Source organism: Anabrus simplex, chromosome 2 (assembly GCF_040414725.1).
Source record: "Anabrus simplex isolate iqAnaSimp1 chromosome 2, ASM4041472v1, whole genome shotgun sequence".
Lineage (NCBI taxonomy): Eukaryota > Metazoa > Arthropoda > Insecta > Orthoptera > Tettigoniidae > Anabrus > Anabrus simplex.
The window spans coordinates 1,065,428,826-1,065,449,534 of NC_090266.1; the positions used below are offsets into that span (position 1 = coordinate 1,065,428,826).

A 20,709-nucleotide genomic window follows, 5' to 3' on the forward strand; every position below is an offset into this window, starting at 1 on the left:
TGATTCATTTGTGGTCTGCACAGAAGGCCCTGACAAATTTCATCTATTTCTAAACCACCTAAATCAGCAACATCCTTCAATTAAATTCGCTATGGAGATGGACTCGGACGGATGCCTTCCTTTCTTGGATGTTCTAGTAAGAAAGAAACCGGACTGCTCCTTAGGACATACCGTCTGTCGTAAGCCTACTCACACAAATTGCTATCTTCATGAAGAATCTCACCACCATCCAGCACAAAAACAAGGCATTCTCACGACACTCACCAAGAGGGCGAGACGAATTTGTGACCATCAAATATCCAGGTGGAGATGGACACGCTCAAAGTCACGTTCAAGGGTAATGGTTACAGCGATTTGTAGATTCATAGAGCCCTGCAGCCCAGACAAACGACCAAGCAAAGCTCACAGAAGGAAGAAGTGAAGGGACCTACCTACTTGCCTTATATTCACAACACCACAGACCGAATTACCAAGGTCCTCCATAAACACAATATAAAAACCGTGTTTAGCACCGTCACTAGAATTGCTCCCAGTCTGGGTAAAACCAAGGACAAATTGTCCCCACTTTTACATCCTGGGGTATACGAAATTCGCTATACTTGTGGTATGGCTAAACAGGCTGGTCCATTGGTACCCGTATCAAGGAACATGAACGTAATATTCATCTCATCCAGCCAGACAAATCAGCAATAGCTGAGCACGCTCTATCGCCGGATCATGATGTCATGTTCCAAGATGTTCGAGCTCTTATCCACACTAGACACTACAGGTCCAGGATTATACGAGATCCTATGGAAATACGTATAAATCTTAACAATTTCAACAGGGACGCTGGCTATCAATTAATACCTGGTTGCCAGCCATTAAGGATTTACGTAAGTAGTTCCCTTCCCTGTCCTTCACTATTGTTATTTCGTTCCGGTGTTTTCCAAATTCGCACGTTCCTCACCACCAGATGTTTCATTCCGGGCTTGTGTCAATGCCATACACCTGTCAATGTCATATGTTACGTACACATGTTATGTGACCCTCTCGACTGATTCTGCTGGTTCCGTCAGATTCTGCTTCGAACGCTAGCGCTGTACGGGGTCCGGGAGCCATCTGGTGGCGAATGAACGTACCATTTCCACTTCTATTATAACGTCTAAATTCAAAGCTCGTTGTTTGAGAAGCCTTTCTCAAAGACAGTGGAGATTTTCTTTTAATGACGCAGAGCAAAGTTCTCTGCGAAAAGTAAAGAATTTCACCTTATTTTCTTGACACTGCATAAACCCAAAAGCCTATACCATATCTACAAGTACGGACCGTGAAAGCTTCAATGGCAACAAATCCTATTTATGTTTTGTTCCATATAATTTCCCACTTCACTCTACAAAGTCTATTACAACGACACACTTTATCAGGTCCTTTGTATATCGTTATAACCAGGTTCAACAGTAGTTACCATTCTTAAGTTTTTACCCGATGCTTTAGCGAAACACTGATTCATACGTAAGTTTGCATCAATTATAATTTTCTCCAAAAATATAAATATATAGTCTTCTTCGGACAGTTGCTTGAACAGAGCAGATAACGACAATTACATTCGAATGAAATATCAATAAAGACCACAGGAAAGAATTCTTCAAAGGTGCAAACATCCCTGCATAACTGCTAAGTATACTTCAAACATCTAGGGAAAAACAAATAGCTTTTCAGAACAAGCTCACTTAACAACTGATATACCACATTATGACTGGGAATTTAACAGGAACGAAACTCTTTCTATGCCATCAGCTGTGTCGATACCAGGAAGCAAATTTATAGCAAGACATACCAACCTAAGTTTAGTATTCTAGCTTATGCAAACCAATGAAAACAAAGCACACTTACGTGCTAATTAATAGTATCAAATTATTTTAAACTGTGCATGTCTAAAATTTGGAAAAACAAACCTTCTATATGCACAGATAGAACTTACAATGTTCTTACAAAACCAAGCATAAAGAAAATCGCCAATAAACTTTACTATTATATTGAACCTCGAAACTCCTAATGAAACAGATTGCACCATGCCTTATTGAAGAATTCTCTCTTCTACACAACAGATTACTTCCAAAGGAACTAAACTGAGTTAGAAATCTGCATCCTGATGAACAGCTGAGTCCAGAAAACCAGGTGTTCTCATTAGATGACACTAAGGAAAGAGGATAATTCTTACCTTGTGACGAAGTTCCTGCAGAGCCATCAGCATTCCCCTGTAGACTCTGATTTGCAATCCCTAATGAAGAAATAAAAAATGGCATTAGTTCTAAATAATTAAACATATTCTCAAATATGCTCTCAGCAGTACTAAACTTCCCAAATCTGCTTAAATATACATGGATAAATAAGGAAATATACCAACTAAGGGTAAGAATGAAATGAAATGGCGTATGGGAGTTAGTGCCGGGAGTGTCCGACGACATGTTCGACTCGCCAGGTGCAGGTCTTTTGATTTGACTCCCGTAGGCGACCTCCGCGTCGTGATGAGGATGAAATGATGATGAAGACGACACATACACCCAGCCCCTGTGCCAGCGAAATTAACCAATATACATGGATAAATAAGGGAATATACCAACTAAGGGTAGGAATGAAATGAAATGGCGTATGGCATTTAGTACCGGGAGTGTCCGACATGTTCGGCTCCGGGAATCGAACCCGGGACCCCTGTGACCAAGGTCCAGCACGCTAACCATTTCGCCTTGGAGCCGGACAGGCTAAGAATAAAGTGAGGACAGGAAGACAGGAAGGAATACAGAAACATACACACAAACCTTTTAATTTTAAAAGTGGATTTTATTTTGTAAGATACTACTAATATTAGAAACTTTAGAAACGTTGTTAATTGCAACCAACATTCCAAAATTTGGAGGGAAATGATGCGCAATAGCTGGAAGACGTATATGAAAATTAAACGAACCCTTCTTTAAATCGCGTAACACGTACCGTGAAACCGTTTACATTCATACATCCCGAGTCATACCGGATAAACGTAACTTTTTTTTTTTGCTAGGGGCTTTACGTCGCACCGACACAGATAGGTCTTATGGCGACGATGGGATAGAAAAGGCCTAGGAGTTGGAAGGAAGTGGCCGTGGCCTTAATTAAGGTACAGCCCCAGCATTTGCCTGGTGTGAAAATGGGAAACCACGGAAAACCATCTTCAGGGCTGCCGATAGTGGGATTCGAACCTACTATCTCCCGGATGCAAGCTCACAGCCGCGCGCCTCTACGCGCACGGCCAACTCGCCCGGTAATACACGTAACTGAGAAAAGGAAAACACATTACCCGTATACACGTTTATTGCTGTTCACGCAGTATCAGGAGCCCTACACGGAACCACAATATATTGTCGCTCAAGAAAAGAATAATCGTATGATAATGTGTGTTCCTCGCATGCAATATTTTATCATACTAAATGATAATTATTATCAAAGTATCATTCTCCTCCCATTCAGGTACAAACCCTTTGGATACCCACAACAAAGATATGTAAAGGTTCAGTTGTTTCTGAGAAAAGTGTACCTGCGAGGAACTTAACACAATTCCATTGCGTTCATTCTTTTTTTTTTTTCTGAACGAATGGGAATAATTGCAAATGCTGATAAACATGGAAGATTGGAGTTTCAGACAGAGGCGTATGAAAAGATAAGTATGTTATGAAACCTTCACGAGCTGCGAGATTGAATAAATGAGGCCTTACATGTCTCATTATGCCATTGCCTGACAGGTTGCTTGTATAAGAGTCCATAGTTCATAACGCTTTAAAATGCAGACATGAGTAGGCCTACTCCAAAAAAGGCAACCAGCGGGTAGTTACATGTTCATGTTGAACTATCTGTAGGTTCACAATTTGACTAATCAAAGTCGTCAATAGGTGTCAGTACATAGTTTCTGTTACTTTCTTTGGGAGCGGAATGCGCTATTGTCTGCCTGCCTGGGTAACTTCCTTATTGTACGTCTTGGTTTTATTACTCTAAAGGAATGTTAAACCCCCCTGTTGCCTATTCCGTTAAAATGAAATAAAACATATGATAGTATGGAAACAGTTCTTAAAGCTTTGAACTACAGAGAACACGGGTGGCATATTTGTGCAGATCTAAGAGAGATACTGTAAGTATGTGAACAGGAATGCAGCCAGGATTCACAAAATTTTGTTATTTTCTCTGTGAGTGGGAAGTCGAAATAAGCATAATAATTATTAAATTAGAAAGTGGCAATCAAGAGAAACTGTAGTATTAGGGAAAAGAAAGTGTTCAAAACTTGCCACTTGTTGATGTGACCAAAATAATTTTTCCCCCTTTGCATATAAATCTGGGGTTGATGACGAACTTCAATATTTAAGAAGAAAATTTCAAAGGTTGAGTGAAAGAATTTGTACTACGCATATAGTCTTCATTGCAACATAAACTCAATTTAAGAATAGTCTACTTAATATACTTATGTTGTGTACTTTCGATTATGGACGATTTCGGCAGAAATTTCACCAAATATAATAGAAAACCGCAAATGAACAACAGTGAACTATACAGACTATGCATTATGTTGCGGGACGTTCGTCACGTCCTCTCAAATAAGAGCAGGACGAGCTTTAGATTCGAAATCTGCATAAGCGAATTAACTAAAATCACAGATTTTCATTTCTGGGAGCGAAAAATAATTAAATTTGTTGTACTGTGTACATATACAGAACAAGTAATTCTTGAAATGAACGTACAGAAACCCTGAAATTTTACCTCTATACCCCACGATGAGCGTTGTACTTTCGTGAAAGATGATCTCTATTACAAAGTGCTTGAAACAGAAATTAAAGAGACTTACTACACATCACTATTTACCGCACTATGATGGGTGTATGAAAGCGATACAAAACACGACAAATATTCCACACACGTGAGGTGCAAGCGTTGTGCTCTCTTAAAATATTCACTCCCGTATCCGAACTAAGCCGGATAACATTCCGCCTGTGCCTTACGACGTTTTGTAAAACAAAATGTCAAGCTTCAAGGTTCAATATGCGTCTAGCGTCATGGGTTTAACAATAGTTTTTATTTGGAGCTAATACCTCAGCACTTGTATGTGGTGTGGTTTGCCATAATGGAATATATATACGAATTTTTGCGATTACTGCACTAAGCTTTTAACATTCAAACATAAATATTTAACATAGAAACCTTCTTCCATTCAACAATTAATAAATGCAATGAGAAGAGTCAATACTGGCTTGATGTCACTCCGACACAGATAGGTCTTATGGCGATGGGATAGGAAAATGTTAGGGGAGGGAAGGAAGCGGCCGTCTCCTTAATTAAGGTATAGTCCCAGCATTTTCCTGGTGCGAAAATAGGAAACCACGGAAAACCATATTCAGAGCTGCAGAATGTGAGGTTCGAACCCACTATACCCCGAATTCAAGCTCACACCCACGCACCCCTAACAGCACGGCTAATTCACTCGGTGAAAAAAGTCATTTGAACATTAATACACGACGTATAATAAACAAAGTAGTCCCTGATCATACACCAAACTTGCTACATGGTATTTCGGGGTATTAAGAAAGAATATTGCCACCCCCCCTCATCGACAACAGCTTCACAACGACCTTCACGTTCCTGAGAAAGCACTGCACGTTCAGTTATTTCTTACAGAAAGGGATTGCAGTGTTTGGGATGGTGCACTTCTCGTTCGGATGCGTTGCTCCAGTTGCTTCCAAACTTGCTCGATCGGATTCGTCGGAACTTCAGGATGGCCACCCCATTCGTTGAACGCGGTGCTCTTGCAAGAAACAGAGTCAGATGTTGGCATATGTGATCTAGCATTATCATGCAAGAATAATGCGTTTACTCAAACTTGCCTCACCTGAGGAATCGCATGTGGCACAAAGATCTCGTCACTGTAGCGTCGAGCAGATAAGGATCCACTGCGAATGATCAGAAGATCGATTTTAATGTCGAGACTTACGCCTGTTACACCATAACAGATATATGTCCATAAGCCATGGTAGACTGTATAGTAGTCGGTTGAAATCGCTCCCTTCATCTCCAAACTCGTAGACCATCTGAACGACATAATGAGAAATGGGACCCATTTTACAACAGCACTGGACGTCAGTGTCTTAGTTGCCAGAGCAGATGATCTCTAGCAAACTTCAGTATCCTGCCCCGATTTCGTCTCTCCAGTGCAGGTAGCGTACTAGAGCGGGTCGCAGGGATAATAAAATGGCCCCTCAAAGCCTGTTTCTGACTGTTTAGTCTTTAACTCGCACTTCAGAAGCCCGCTGCAGGCTCTTCTGTCGCGCTTGCGCCGTAACTTGGCGGTTTCGGACAGTGGTATTTTAAAAATATTATTGGCTTTACGTTCCACTATCTACTTTTACGGTTTTCGGAGAAGCCGAGGTGCCGGAATGTTGTCCCGCAGTTCTTTTACGTGCCAGTAAATCTACTGACAAGAGCCTGGGGTATTTGAACATCCACCGAACTGGTACAGGATCGAACCTGCCAAGTTGGGGTCAGAAGGCCAACGCCTCAACGGTCTAAGCCACTCAGCCAGGCTGAGAGAGTGATGTGATAGTACATATATCAACCCCTCGCACTGTACTCACAAGTAAGAGATATCATTATAGTCATTATTCGAATTATTATTATTATTATTATTATTATTATTATTATTATTATTATTATTATTACATTTGCATATTTATTCTTAATATTTTAAGGTGGAAGGTGATATAAGTAATTTGTTTTGTACAAGGGTATGGGAAGACTGTTATTTACAATTCGGAAAGTGTTCGTGAGTCATGAGGAACAGCCCTGAGTGCGATGACGTGGCCTTGCTACCACCCACCCTATTCTTTCGTCGACTTCGCGACGTGAGTCGCAAAGTCGCGATTATTGTGGCCTGTCAACCGATACCGGTTTTGAGAGCCCTATCTTGATCGGTTATTTCCCCGCTTGCTTTAATTGCTTGTGGAGTATGGGTTCGTTTTGACGTGAGGTCATGTCTGGCCAGTGTGTGGCCTGGCGCTGAGCGCGGGTTTTAAAACAGGATTACCTTTGGCCTCTTATACTTGAGGCCATCGGTTTCGTAGTTGCCTAGCTGGTTGATAAGCGGGTTGCTTGCGTTTGGTAGCCGCTTGTAAAGCTTGCTAGCCATGAGCCTCCGTCTTTCCCCCAGCGTGGTGATTTGACATTCGTCATGAATGTCAGTATTCCTTGTGTGCCACTCAGCCCCTGTGATAAGGCGAAGTGCCCTGGCCTTGCTATTGCCTTGGGACCCTGAAGAGGTTCGGGGCGTGGTCTTGGAATGGCAAGAGGATCTTCCACTCATGACTGGATGGCAATGAGGACCAATCCAGACGCACCATGAGAGAGTAGGAGGAAGCTAAGGTCTATACAGGGATGTGAGAAAAGAGCAGGGAACTTACTTCATAACTTTGGTGGAGCGTGGTTGATTTGAGACTTCAATGAAACGGGCTTGCTTTGGAGCTTTTGTGGAACGTGACAGACTTGAAACTATTGTGGAATGTGTGTTTTTTTTTTTTTTTTTTTTTTTGCTAGCTGCTTTGCGTCGCATCGACACATATAGGTCTTATGGCGACGATGGGATAGGAAAGGACGAGGAATGTGAAGGAAGCGGACGTGACCTTACTTAAGGTACAGCCCCAGCATTTGCCTGGTATGAAAATGGGAAACCACGGAAAACCATCTTCAGGGCTGCCGACAGTGGGGTTCGAACCCACTATCTCCCGGATGCGAGCTCAGAGCTGCGCGCTCCTAACCGCACAGCCAACTCGCCCGGTTTATGGAATGTGAAGTGCGGTACTGTCCTACAAACTGTGGAGTGGTTGGGCGCTTAGTATTTTATCACTTGATGATGACCCTTGTTGTTTAAAGGGGCCTAACATCTAGGTCATCGGCCCCTGATGGTACAAAATGAGACGAAATGGAATGACAAATTAAAAGTCCAAAATTCTCCACTGATCAGAATTCAAAACGTGAGGACGAAGAATGAATGGATGGATATGAATTTAAAACAATCAGTGGATACGACCCGAAATACCTCACATTCACAGAAACTGACGTAAATGAAATGAAATGGCGTATGGCTTTTAGTGCCGGGAGTGTCCGCCGTAGGCGACCTGCGCGTTGTGATGAGGATGAAATGATGATGAAGACGACACACACACCCAGCCCCTGCGCCAGCGAAATTAACCAATGATGGTTAAAATTCCCGACCCTGCCGGAAATCGAACCCGGGACCCCTGTAGTCAAAGGGCAGCACGATAACCATTTAGCCATGGAGCCGGACAGAAACTGACGTGAAGCAATATTATTACCGACCAAGGGACTGCGTCTATAGCATAATACTGAATCGATGATGCTTTTAGTCTAAAGGGGTCCAAAATCCAAGTCATCGGCCCCTCATAATGGTACTTATCGCTAGGAAAGTAGAACCATGGTAATTGTAATGTTACGGTACTAATCAAAAGTAGCGTAAACTCGTAGCATTCCACACAGTATGGCACTACTCACAGGTAATGAAATTCGCACATGGAATACAGATCTATGGTGCTTCGCACATTGCGGTGCCATTTACAGGCAACGCAAACCTATGGTGTTCATCACAGACGTGTACTAACTACAGGCACCCGCACTACCCCGTGGTGTTCCTCATATAGTGGCTACTAATCATTGGCAAGCCAGAACCATGGTGTCGCTCCTAAAGTGGTACTAATCACAAATACTCTAGAAGCCGACAACGCACTCAGTTGCTACTAATCACAAACCTATTTGGTACGTAACATAGTGGTACTACGCGCAAGGAAAAGCGGCCCATGGTGTTCTTCGCGTGGTGGCACTAATCACAAGTAGTTTCATGGTTCTAATACAATCATCCCTTGGTCGCCCCTTTTAGTCGCCTATTAGACAGGCAGGATATACTGTGGATTTATTCTTCGTCTGCGTCTCCCACCCACAGGGTGTTGTATGGTTGGTCCGCGATAGGTATTTTATTTTCCTGAAGTCCGCCGGAAAACAGGTTAGGAACCCCTATCCGCCACTTGGGACGTGCCACGTGGGAGTATCACCTCTTCCCCTGCTACGCCAGCGTAGTAGATTCGTGGATTATATCACTTGCGGCGGCTTGGTGTCTTGGTGGGGTGCTGTATCTCGGACTTTCCATAATTTATGGTCTGGAACAGCACGCGTGTGTTGCTCAAGTGAGTGTCTGTAAGCCAAGTGTTGGAATCGGTGAACAGAGAATTATAAAGGTGCAGAATCGGTGTGATGTAGCAGGTACCGATGGTGAGAATCTGCAAGTTGTGTTGATACACAGACACAGCGAAGTGTATTTATATACTGTACATATGTTTCGTAAATAGTGTTGATCGGGCTAACTACAAATGGCAGCTTGGCCCTCGCTTTAGGTTTCCCACTGTGGTGCTCAAGCACGGACATTATTCAGGATATAGTTAATTATTTCGAATCAGTGGAGTTATTCATGAACCTAGGCGCAGTTCCTACTTACTGAGTCATTTTAAGAAGGTTAGGTAAGGCCTGAAGCAGGTGTACCAGTACGCAGCTCTATCTACATGCCCTGGGAGAGAGAATTATCATGCTCTATTAAAATTCGAGGGATCCATTTAGGTGAACTCTGGCGCCCATATTATGGACATTACGATTAATTATTTTTATTAATTTATTTTATTTCAATTATTTAATTACATTAATTTGAATTTTATTTATTCCGATGTCATATATATTACAAATGACGCCCCAGCGTGAGACGATTAAGTATTTTGTTTCATTCATATTTTATTATTATTAATCATATTTCAATGGCTATTAATTATTTTTCAGATATATTTCATTTGGCGCCCAACGTGTGACAATGATTATAAATGGCTATTAATTGTTATTTATAGATATAGTACAGTGTCTGATCCATCCAACTTGTCGTGTACTTATACTTCCCCCTGATTTCTTTGTCAATGCTTATGTATAATTAAGGGTACAGAGAGCTAAAATTATTAAAATAAACTTGGCTTATAACTGAACAACAAAACTTACTCCATATTTACTAATATCTGTCCGGCACATTGCAAACGTTCTCCATGAATGTTTTCACAGTGGAAAGGAGCAGAAGGGGAAGAAATAGACGAAATTTTACGAGCAATGAGTGATGAAGTAGAAAAGATCAACAGCATTCCACTGTGCTAACAGGTGTTTCTAATACAAGAATTCACTCTCGGCAGCCCTGAAGATGGTTCTTCTTGGTTCTGCATTTTCACACCAGGCAAATGCATGGGCTGGCCACGGCTGCTTCCTTCCCACTCCTAGCCTTTTCCTGTTCCATCGTCGCCATAAAACATATCTGTATCGGTGCGACGTAAAGTCAATTCTAAAAAAATACAAGAATTACAAATAAAATCAAAGGGTATGAGAAGTTAATGGGAAAATGTTGGAAAATACGGAAGCTAACATGAACGTATAACATTTTCTACACTTTTGCATCAGCACAGGATTAGCAGTTGATCCACTGCTCATGTACGAGGCTATACACGGCTACATACGGAAGGGTAGAGTTACAGACTTTGAATTCACGAGATCTGAAAGAAATGTACAGATAATCTGAGGATTTTTCGATTACCTTTGTCTGATCTGCAGTGAACGTAGTATTATTAACCCTAAGACGAAGGAAGGGAAGTCTGGCTGCTGAGGGATAAGGTTGGGAAGACTTTAGGATAAGGAAATTAGACAGAAATATATAGATATGATCAACAAGCGTTCCAAAGTATAGACCAGGGCCATCCAAACAACGCTCCCAGAGCCAGTGCTCCGAGCGCTTTGGGGGAAGGTAGTTTTGGTAGTGGGGGGAAGAGCTTGGCTGGCTGAGCGAGCGGTCTGCCCGCTTGCGAGCAGCCGATCCATCAGTCGCTAGTCTAGTCCAATGCGCTTTGTTGAGAGCGTGTTAACTAAATCAGTTTCGCAGTTGTCATGACTGAACATCACTAAAATGGAGTAGTGAAGCAGCAGCCTTTAAAGCAGAATAGGAAAAGTTTAGTGTGCCACCGAGATTTACTGTGTTTAGAAAACACAATTTGGAACGGCACTACAGTGCCAACTACAGAGATGATTACGGTGATTTGACAGACGCCTGTCGAAGTTGGAAGAATTGAAAGAAAATTCCAAGCAGCACAATTCTGTAAGTATTGTTGTTTTAATTTTAAAATGCTTGTTTCAAAACGGGAATGAAGAAATGATTGAATTATCTGAAGAACACTAAAATTGTGAATTTGCGTACTTTTGTCTCACAGGAGATTGAGGAGAGAGGTTGGTGGACCCATTTTATGAGCAAGCTAGTCTAGTCTAGCATTGGCAGTTTTGTTCGCTGTGAATTGCCAAAGATGGGAAACCCTTCACGGAAGGGAATTTAATCAAGGTGTGGCTAATGGACGCGGCGGCATGTAATTGTACTATGGAGTTAACTGAGAAATTTGACAAAATCTCTCTTTCTCCTCAAACTGTGGCTCGCAGTATAGACGATATGGACGTTGATATGGAACAGCAATTAATGGAAAAGGCAGCAAATTTTGTATCATTTTCCATACCTCTCGACGAATCAACTGACATTGCGGACACAGCTCAGCTCGTTATTTTCATTCGAGGGGTGCATGACGATCTTCGGGTCACCGAGGATTTCCTAGACTTGGTAGCTCCCAAAGACACCACTACCGGTTTCGATATTTCCCAAGCTGTGGAGGGTGTTTTCGAGTCGATGGGATTAAAATGGGAGCGGTTGACGAGTGTAAAGACGGTTGGAGCTCCTGCTTTACGTGGTCCACGCACGGGGTTCCTCAGCTATGTAAAATTAAAAACAGTTCAGAGCGGTAGTACCCCAATGGCGGCGATCTCCACTGCTTGATAGACCAAGAGGCAATCTGTCCAAAAATCGCCCAGCTTAAAGACGTAATGGGAACAGTTGTGCGAACGGTAAATTTTCTTCGCTCCCATGGACTCACGCACCGTCAAATCAAAGAGTTCTTGGATGACATCGAAGCGGAGTATTCGGATATCCCGTACCATGCTGAAACAAGATGGCTGGGCAAGGCGAAGGTGCTTCATCGCGTTTTTTGCTTGCGGAACGCAATATATACCTTTTGGGACTTAGAGGGGCGGCCCGAAGTTATTTCGCGTGATCCTAAGTGGGTGGCGGACTTGGCATTTTTAAGTGACATCACTGCCCATCTGAATACTCTGAACAATTCGCTTCAAGGTGAAAAACACAATATCTGCGATTTGGTGAAAAACAATTCAGGTTACGTCTCAAAACTCACGAGTTTCAAAACTCACGGCCTAAAATTAGTTACAAATAGTATCAAAACTCACGACTACAAACTGGTAGCTAAAGTAAACATTCTAATGAGTCTCAAAATTCACGACTCCGGACAGCAGATGCTTGCGATGACCGCAGGAGGGACTCACGCTTCCCTTACGACAGGCAGGGGATACTTGGAAGTTATTCTGCCACCCCAACCCACAGGGGAAAAATAATGGCTGATGAATTAAAGACACCGAGGTTTATTATTATTACTATTATTAAAATATTTTGCTGTTGTCTTAAAGCTGATATAAGGCATTTTTTACCTTTCACATAAATTTATAATAATGACGTGTGGCCTCCCGGGAGTTCTGGTGCAGCTCTTAGAGTTGACACCGTATGGATGACCTGCACGTCTGTGAGAATGAGGCCCTACCTAAGATGAAGTCTAATGCTGAAGACGGCACAAACACCCAGTCCCCAAGCCATAGGAATAAATTAATGAAAGTTTAAAATCTCCCACCCGACCGCAAATCGAACCCGGGACCCCCTAGACCCCTTGGACCAAAAGTCAGCATGCTAACAATTTATGCATGAAGCCGGACGACATAAAATTAAAGTAGGTATATACTGCCCGCTGCTAGTTAAAAGAAACTGTCAGTTGGTAGTACTGGGTTGTAGTTCCATTATGCGGCCAGAAGGCAGCATTTACTTGAATAAGGAATTGTATTTAGACATATTAAAGAAAAAAGGATTATTTCTATTTTTCGTAAGAGTTCATCTATTCGTTTATTTCAATAGATTGTCCACCCGACACACTTAAACCGGAAGAAATTATTTATGACGCATCCGATTACTCTGTACCATAAAAATGAATGTTATTTGAAACTCATTCGATTTTTTAAATAATCGGATGGAAGTTAATTGATTATTAAAAGTATTCCATTATCCTATCACTAAAAGGGTAGACATTTATCCATTCAACGAAGAACTGGCTCTGTTCGTGAGTTTTGAGACAGGCCCAGGCAGAGAAACCTTTTCTTACTAATCCACTTCCTGTAATTCGTGAGTTTTGAAACGCGTGAATTTTTAGACACGAAAATTCAAGCGTTTAAAAGAGAATTGATTCTGTAGGAAAACCAGTTGCGTACAAAGAACAGGGCATTTTCCATTGCTTGAAACAGTGAAAGAAGGGGTCGACTTTGATGAGTATTTTCAGATAATTCGCCAATTACAAGAAGAGTATGAAAAGAAATTTTCAGAATTATCAGAACTCCAGGCGGTGTTAGATTTATTTGTTCGATCATTTTCTCTTACAAGGGAACATCGGCAATGGGTAAGTCGCCGATCGCGATGAAACTTGGAAAACACATTGAGGTACATGTAAAAATGATGTCGGCATCAATTTTGGGTGCCAACATTCATTAGGGCGTTAACTACGGGGCCTAAAAGTTGCGACTTTTCAAATTCCGCGCGATCAGCGATGAATACCTGCTGGCCAATGCTAAGCTGGCACACTGCGTATTTGGAGACACGCCTCTGCACCTCCTCCCCAACCCGCTCCAATTGGTTCGCTACCGCACGTTCCCCTTCTCCCCGCGCTTGCCGGCTGCTTAGCTGTTCAACGGGACCGACTGCTGCTTTTCGTACTGTAATTATTGGAATCCTTTAACTTACGTTCCGTTTCACACATAATGATAATAAATAACCTACATTAATATACCCATATTTTATTCAAATGTTATATTTTCATTCCTGCTAATTCCGGTGAGTTGTCACATTCGTGGGTACAACTCCGAGCTAAGTACCACGGAAACGTGGGATGGGGTACCACGTCCTACCTACGCTTACATTATTATTTACTTCTAAAACGCCTTAAAGCGGTCGATAGTGTCCTTTAGAGTGGACATACATATGGAATTAATTGAATTAAATCACCCACCACTAAATAAATCTCCCACCTTTAAACAACGTTAAATACCTTTTTATGTAAAGAAATTACGTGCCCGGGTAGAGGATCTCAATGAACGTAATGAGATTCGGTACCTCGGGATATCAAAACCTGCTTATAGGTCCAGATCTTCTTTTTATGACCCCTTCCCCCCCACCCATTTTGTGTACGCTACCAGTTGTGTCATAACGAAACGACATCGCGGACAACAACAATTATAAACTCCGAGTTTGAAACTACTGGTATTTTCCGTATTGCGTACTCAGGTATAATGAATAGGCCTATAGGTAGAATGTTTTTATTTGTGCTTGTACTGAACGATTTATTTATGTTTTGCAGTGACAGGCACAACACATTTCAATTGCAGCAATGGTTGTCGAATATAAATTAATTTAATGCATAGGCAACTTCGATATGAGTATGACATGGAATGCAGTAAAGTCTGACGTAATAAGAAAAGCCTTGAAACATAAAAAAAGATGTGCATTTATATATGCAATAGATATACAGTAATCACAGGCAGACCTGTAGTCTTACTGTACCGGTACTTTTGCGTTATAGCTGACAAAGGTCTATGTATTCAACAAGTACCAATATTAAAGTATCACACTACAGTCTTCTGGGTATAATGGCAGTTACATACGCAAGAAGTTAAATGGGTATAGTACGAACTGTTACAACAAAAAACAATTACAAGGCAACACAATAAATGACTCCGTAACAATTACATCGGACAAACTCCCCATCAATAACTGATAGTAAACAAAAACAATCTTTGGTCTATTGGAAACATTAAAAAATAGTGAAAAGAAAACCGAAACAAATCACAATTAACAACAGGCACCGTACTTTTGTTTTGCTAATTGCTTTACGTCGCACGGATACAGGTAGGTCTTATGGCGACGATGGGATAGGAAAGGCCTAGGAGTTGGAAGGAAGCGGCCGTGGCCTTGAGGTACAACCCCAGCATTTTCCTGGTGTGAAAATGGAAAACCACGGAAAACCATCTTCAGGGCTGCGGACAGTGGGATTCGAACCCACTATCCCCCGGATGAAAGCTCACAGCCGCGCGCCTCTAACCGTAAGGCCAACTCGCCCGGTGCAAACGTTTTCACAAACATTTCAAAAAACGAAAACTGACTAATACAACGTGGAAATTACAAAGGAGATATATGAGGTAGGCTGATAGAGTACGCAAAGTGTAGCACCGGTTCTCTTCGACAGCTAATCGGCCGGCAAGCGCGGAGAGAAGGGGAACGTGCGGTGACGAACTAATTGGAGCGGGGAGGGGAGGAGAGGAGCTGCAGAGGCGTGTCTCCAGATACATAGTGTGCCAGCTTAGCATTGGCCAGCAGGTATTCACCGCTGATCGCGCGGAATTTGAAAAGTCGCAACTTTTAGGCCCCGTAGTTAACGCCCTAATGAATGTTGGCACCCAAAATTGATGCCGACATCATTTTTACATGTACCTCAATGTGTTTTCCAAGTTTCATCGCGATCGGCGATTTACCCATTGCCGATGTTTCCTTGTTAGTGCAGACAGTGCTCCAAAGCTATTTCAATTAGAGTTGATTGGATTGCAGTGCAATGTTCGTCTTAAAGATTGTTTTCTAATGTCACGAAGTTTAGAAGAATTTTACATCGGCTTTCCGCAATAAGAATAGCCCCTTTTGTATAAACATGAATGTAGAATTCTGTCAATGTTCGGCTCAACCTACATTTGTGAGCGTTTCTTTTAGGTTCTTAAGCTTACCGGTACCAAAAGTAAACATCGTGCAACGATGAGCGATAGAAACTTGCGCAATTATTTAAGAATATCTTTGTCCAGAAATATTGTACCCAATTTGGAGAAGATTGTTTGCTCCAAAACTAGAAGCTCGTAAAAACGACTGAGCAAAATTCACTCGAGGTCTGTAATATCTGTTCATATTGGTAAAATTTTGTTGAACTTTCCTCTCAAATGTGTTCAAATTTCAGTTTTGAATAAATCACATTATTCTTTACTTAACAGTAGAGCCTCCATGGCTCAGGCGGTAGCGCGCCGGCCTCTCACCGCTGGGCTCCGTAGTTCAACTCCCGGTCACTCCATGTGAGATTTGTGCCGGACAAAGTGGAGGCGGGACAGGTTTTTCTGCCCGGGTAATCCGGTTTTCCCTGTCATATTTCATCTCAGCAACACTCTCCCATATCAATTCATTTCATGTCATTCATTAATCATTGTCCCAGAGGAGTGCGACAGGCTCCAGCAGCCGGCACAATTCCTACCTCGCCGCTAGATGGGGGCGTCATTCATTCCATTCCTAACCCGGTCGAATGACTGGAAACAGGCTCTGAATTTTCATTTTCATTTTTTACTAACACTTGATTTCGTTTCCTGCACATTCCATACATCGATGTACCTTTCGATTTGTATATGCGGTATATTTGTTATGGCAAAACAGCCCTATAAATATGATGCAAACAAACTCACAAAAGCCGTCGACCGCACGACTGTACGTAAGTATCGAGTCAGCGCGGTCCGAACTTCGTCCGTCTGTCTCAGGTCTGCTCGCTGCCACAGTATAGTGGTGGTAGGGGAAGGAGCGCTAGTCTGAATGCCCAGTGCTCCCCGAGCGCGGGCGCGCTCAGGGAGCGCAATGACTGGATGGCCCTGGTATAGAAAGTAACCAGGTCCTGGATATGGATAGAGAAAGGATAGCATATAGATATACTGCAGTGCAAACGGCAAAGGAATGTACTGGAACAGCAGCGTGCAAATATAGGGAAAATAAACACCTTGATGTAATGACACAACCAGAACAGCTTCTGTACAGCAGCTCAAAATAATTTGCACAGATAGGAAAGAGGATAACATGGAAAAGCTAAGTCAGGCAGCAGGATAACTTTCTGGAAATTAATTAACTCAGGAGAGAAATAACTTTTGAATCCCTCAATAGTAAAAGTTGAGAGAGCACCTCCAGATGTCCAAGTTATTTAGATAATATTGGATTCCGATATGTGCTCGCAGCAAAACTGAATCAAGATCAGCCAGAACGGCACTTCGGTTTTCCCCCTGTGAGTGGTGACGGTAAAATAACATCCACGGCATAACTTGCCTGTTGTAAGAAGCGACTAAAAGGGGGACCAGAGGCTCTCAACTTGGGAGCGTGGGTTGGAGACCACCACGATTCCCCTAGCTGAACCGAGCGGCTCCGTGGTCGAGGCGTACAATGGCTGAGGCGTACAGCGAAATTTCCAAGTGCGTAATTCAAATTGCTCTCTGTGTAAAGGGGATATTCCATCTCGTCTGTATGTTCCATGCATATGCTCATATTTTGTAAAACAGCATTTTCCATTCACCTGTCTTGGCTATTAGTTCAGTATAAAATTAATGGTAGCGTGATAGGGATGATTAAGGCGCGAATGGGACAACCAACCTTGGTTATTATTATTTACTTATCGTATGGTGTTTCGTGCCGAGAGAATCCAAGGATATGTTCGGCTCGCTTGGTGCCTACTCTTGTCGAATAACCCCAAGAGGTATATTCAAGGCTTAAAGTCGCTATTCGACACCATCAATAATGCCATACACCCTCACTCCATATGAACATTGCAAAGAGATTTGGAACTGAATTCAAGCTTTTGGCAAACATTCTAGTAATTAAGAAATTGCATACTACCGCATCTCCAACCCTGCCCGGCGAACATTCTCATGGTGAATATTTTTCCACCAACGGGGCTCAAACCAGCTCATCAAACCATTGAGAGTTGACGCCTTAACGATCATGGCCACAAGGTGGGTACACCATCCTGTCCTAAATGCATATCGATGCAAGAGACACGCATAAACGGTAAGAGTTATTTCGTGGTTCAGTGTACACCAGAAAAAGCTCCGTTGTTCTGGGGTGTTAAACACAAACTGGGGATCATCATATCATTGAGGGAAGCTACAGGGAACGTACCTGTTTTCCGAATGTTGCAGATCGAAATAAGGAAAAGGATTGGATGTATGCAAAAAGCGTACGAGAGAATGCGTCAGTTCCTGTTCACCAGGTGTTCCGGCAGAAATTTCACAATTGTATTTATGTATCTTTATTATTATAATTTATAAATTGGCTACACGCCCCGGCTTCGCACGGGAGCAGTTATGAATTTAGTCCTTTTATCCGGCGGCTTCCTTGTATACGACATTAGTCGTTTCTCTTCTAACAGCGAACCTCCAAACGCACCCCACCTGCCCCCTAATCACAACTCCACTGTGTAGCTTGCGAAACGCACTGTTCACAGACTGAATGCAGAAATGCCGAAGTGCATCAATTACCACGCAACCTCTAAACAGATTCCGAATCGAAATGTTCTCTGACGAAATACTGAACATCCGGGGGAATCGAATTAATAGCGAAACTTCCAACACATCCACCTCCCTGAAGCCTTAACTCGACTGTTAGCAGCGTTAGTTAGCTGCTGGCCGAAGCCGTTGATAGCTTGGGAGAAATGCTTTCCCGCTGACTCGCAATCAACTCACTCGCTCTGAAGGTGGTAATTTATATTTTAATATTTCAGAATGGAGATGCGCGAAAAAATGAAAACGACAATATCTCCGAAGGTATATATGAAACTTACATCCTGAAATGGCATTTAATCTACATTAGTTACCTGAAGGTAATAAAATAGATTCGGTCAGACTTAACATTAATTTAGAAAGTTGTATCAAATTTGACGTTTTTATTGCCGCAAACTGTAACATAAAAGCCTTTATAGTGAGTAAAGTGTTAAATATAGATACATGTTTTCGCGAACTTTTCAATACAACTATTTGTACTGAACAATTCTTACCCTCATAGTATAAATGCATATTTAACGGTTTAGCCAGGGTAAGCAAACACGGTGCACGAATGGCCTTTTTTCTTCTCCGATTTGCCTCACTGAAATCGTTACTACTCGGCTTCCTTTGCTCAACGATGAATGTTTCTACATATATACCTTTATCGATAAATGCTTAGAATGGTGAAAACAGCATCTTTTTTTTTCTTTGCCAGTTGTTTTACGTCGCACCGACACAGATAGGACTTATGGCGACGATGGGACAGGAAAGGGCTGGGAGTGGGAAGGAAGCGGCCGTGGCCTTAATTAAGGTACAGCCCCAGCATTTGCCTGGTGTGAAAATGGGAAACCACGGAAAACCATTTTCAGGGCTGCCGACAGTGGGGTTCGAACCTACTATCTCCCGAATACTGGATACTGGCCGCACTTAAGCGACTGCAGCTATCGAGCTCGGTAGAAAACAGCATCAAAATCCATTCGGTGGTTCTTGAGATTAGCCGTCATAGACAGTATCGCGGCCACTTTAATTTATATTACGTACAGATGGCTGCCTTTCTAGCGGGCGAAGAAGTACTTTATATGGTTGTGCTACAATGGCATGCGATTAAACCACATAATTATGTAATTTCTTGCCGAGTTTCATCGTTATGAAAACGTAAAATTAGCACTGTGCAAAGAAAGGAGAATCGCACTGGAGCCGATCAGAATGCATGAAATCGTATATCCTAACTAATAACTTTCCTGATGGCAATAATAAGTAACGGTAAAACATTCACATACAGACATCGGCACAACCAAAGATAAGATACAAATAAACCCTATACTTATAGCTTTCTTTCCGGTAGTGTCCTCTTTACAGGCATCAGTAATTGGTCTGGTGACTAGAAATCCGGAAAAATAAAACTAGATTTTCAACGATCCGGCTGCGAGCTTCATTTTAATTAGCGGTTTGGAGAAATATTCAGAATATCGGCCTGACACTGGAGTATAGGGAACACGTGGAGGTTCAACGGTTTCGTAAAACGTGTTGTAATGGTTCAAATTCCGTTACAAGCATTCATCTCTATTATTATTATTATTATTATTATTATTATTAGATTTGTATTACTATTATCGTTATTTGTATTATTATTATTATTGTAACTATTATTATTGATTCAATTCTATAATCTGAGTTCGCTAGGAATTAATTAATTATCGCTTGCTTCATTGTAGTTCATTTATTGTATATATATATATATGTGTGTGTGTGTGTGCGTGCGTATTAGCATCAAAATTATGTAGAGTGAGACTTACTGCCTAATATCAGATATGGATACATTATTTGTGATACCACCTTTTAAAACACTGCAACACATGGTGCAATACTGTTACAGTAAGTGTCGAGTCATCGCCGTCATTGTATGCATTTAGACTGAGAAAATTTCTGGGAGTTTCTACTTTGCCTGAGGCTATTTAATCGCTAAATGTAATACTTCGGAGCTGGACGGGAGTTACAACATATACTGTTTTAGAAGTGACGTGAGTGTGACAACTTATGTCTATACGGTAACTGTATATAAGCACACTATGTAGAATGTAATTGTATATCTGAATATTGTAATTTTAAGTG

General features: G+C 41.9%; 1 protein-coding gene across 9 annotated transcripts in view; it reads right to left on the reverse strand.

The window, feature by feature from the left end:
* br (broad-complex core protein) overlaps positions 1-20,709 on the reverse strand; it is a 677,309-nt gene that overhangs the window by 342,399 nt on the left and 314,201 nt on the right. For all 9 annotated transcript variants that reach the window (XM_068226391.1, XM_068226393.1, XM_068226392.1 and 6 more), the window contains one exon: positions 2,201-2,260. In XM_068226391.1, coding sequence (XP_068082492.1) covers positions 2,201-2,260 — 60 coding nt within the window. The remainder of the gene's footprint in view (positions 1-2,200; positions 2,261-20,709) is intronic.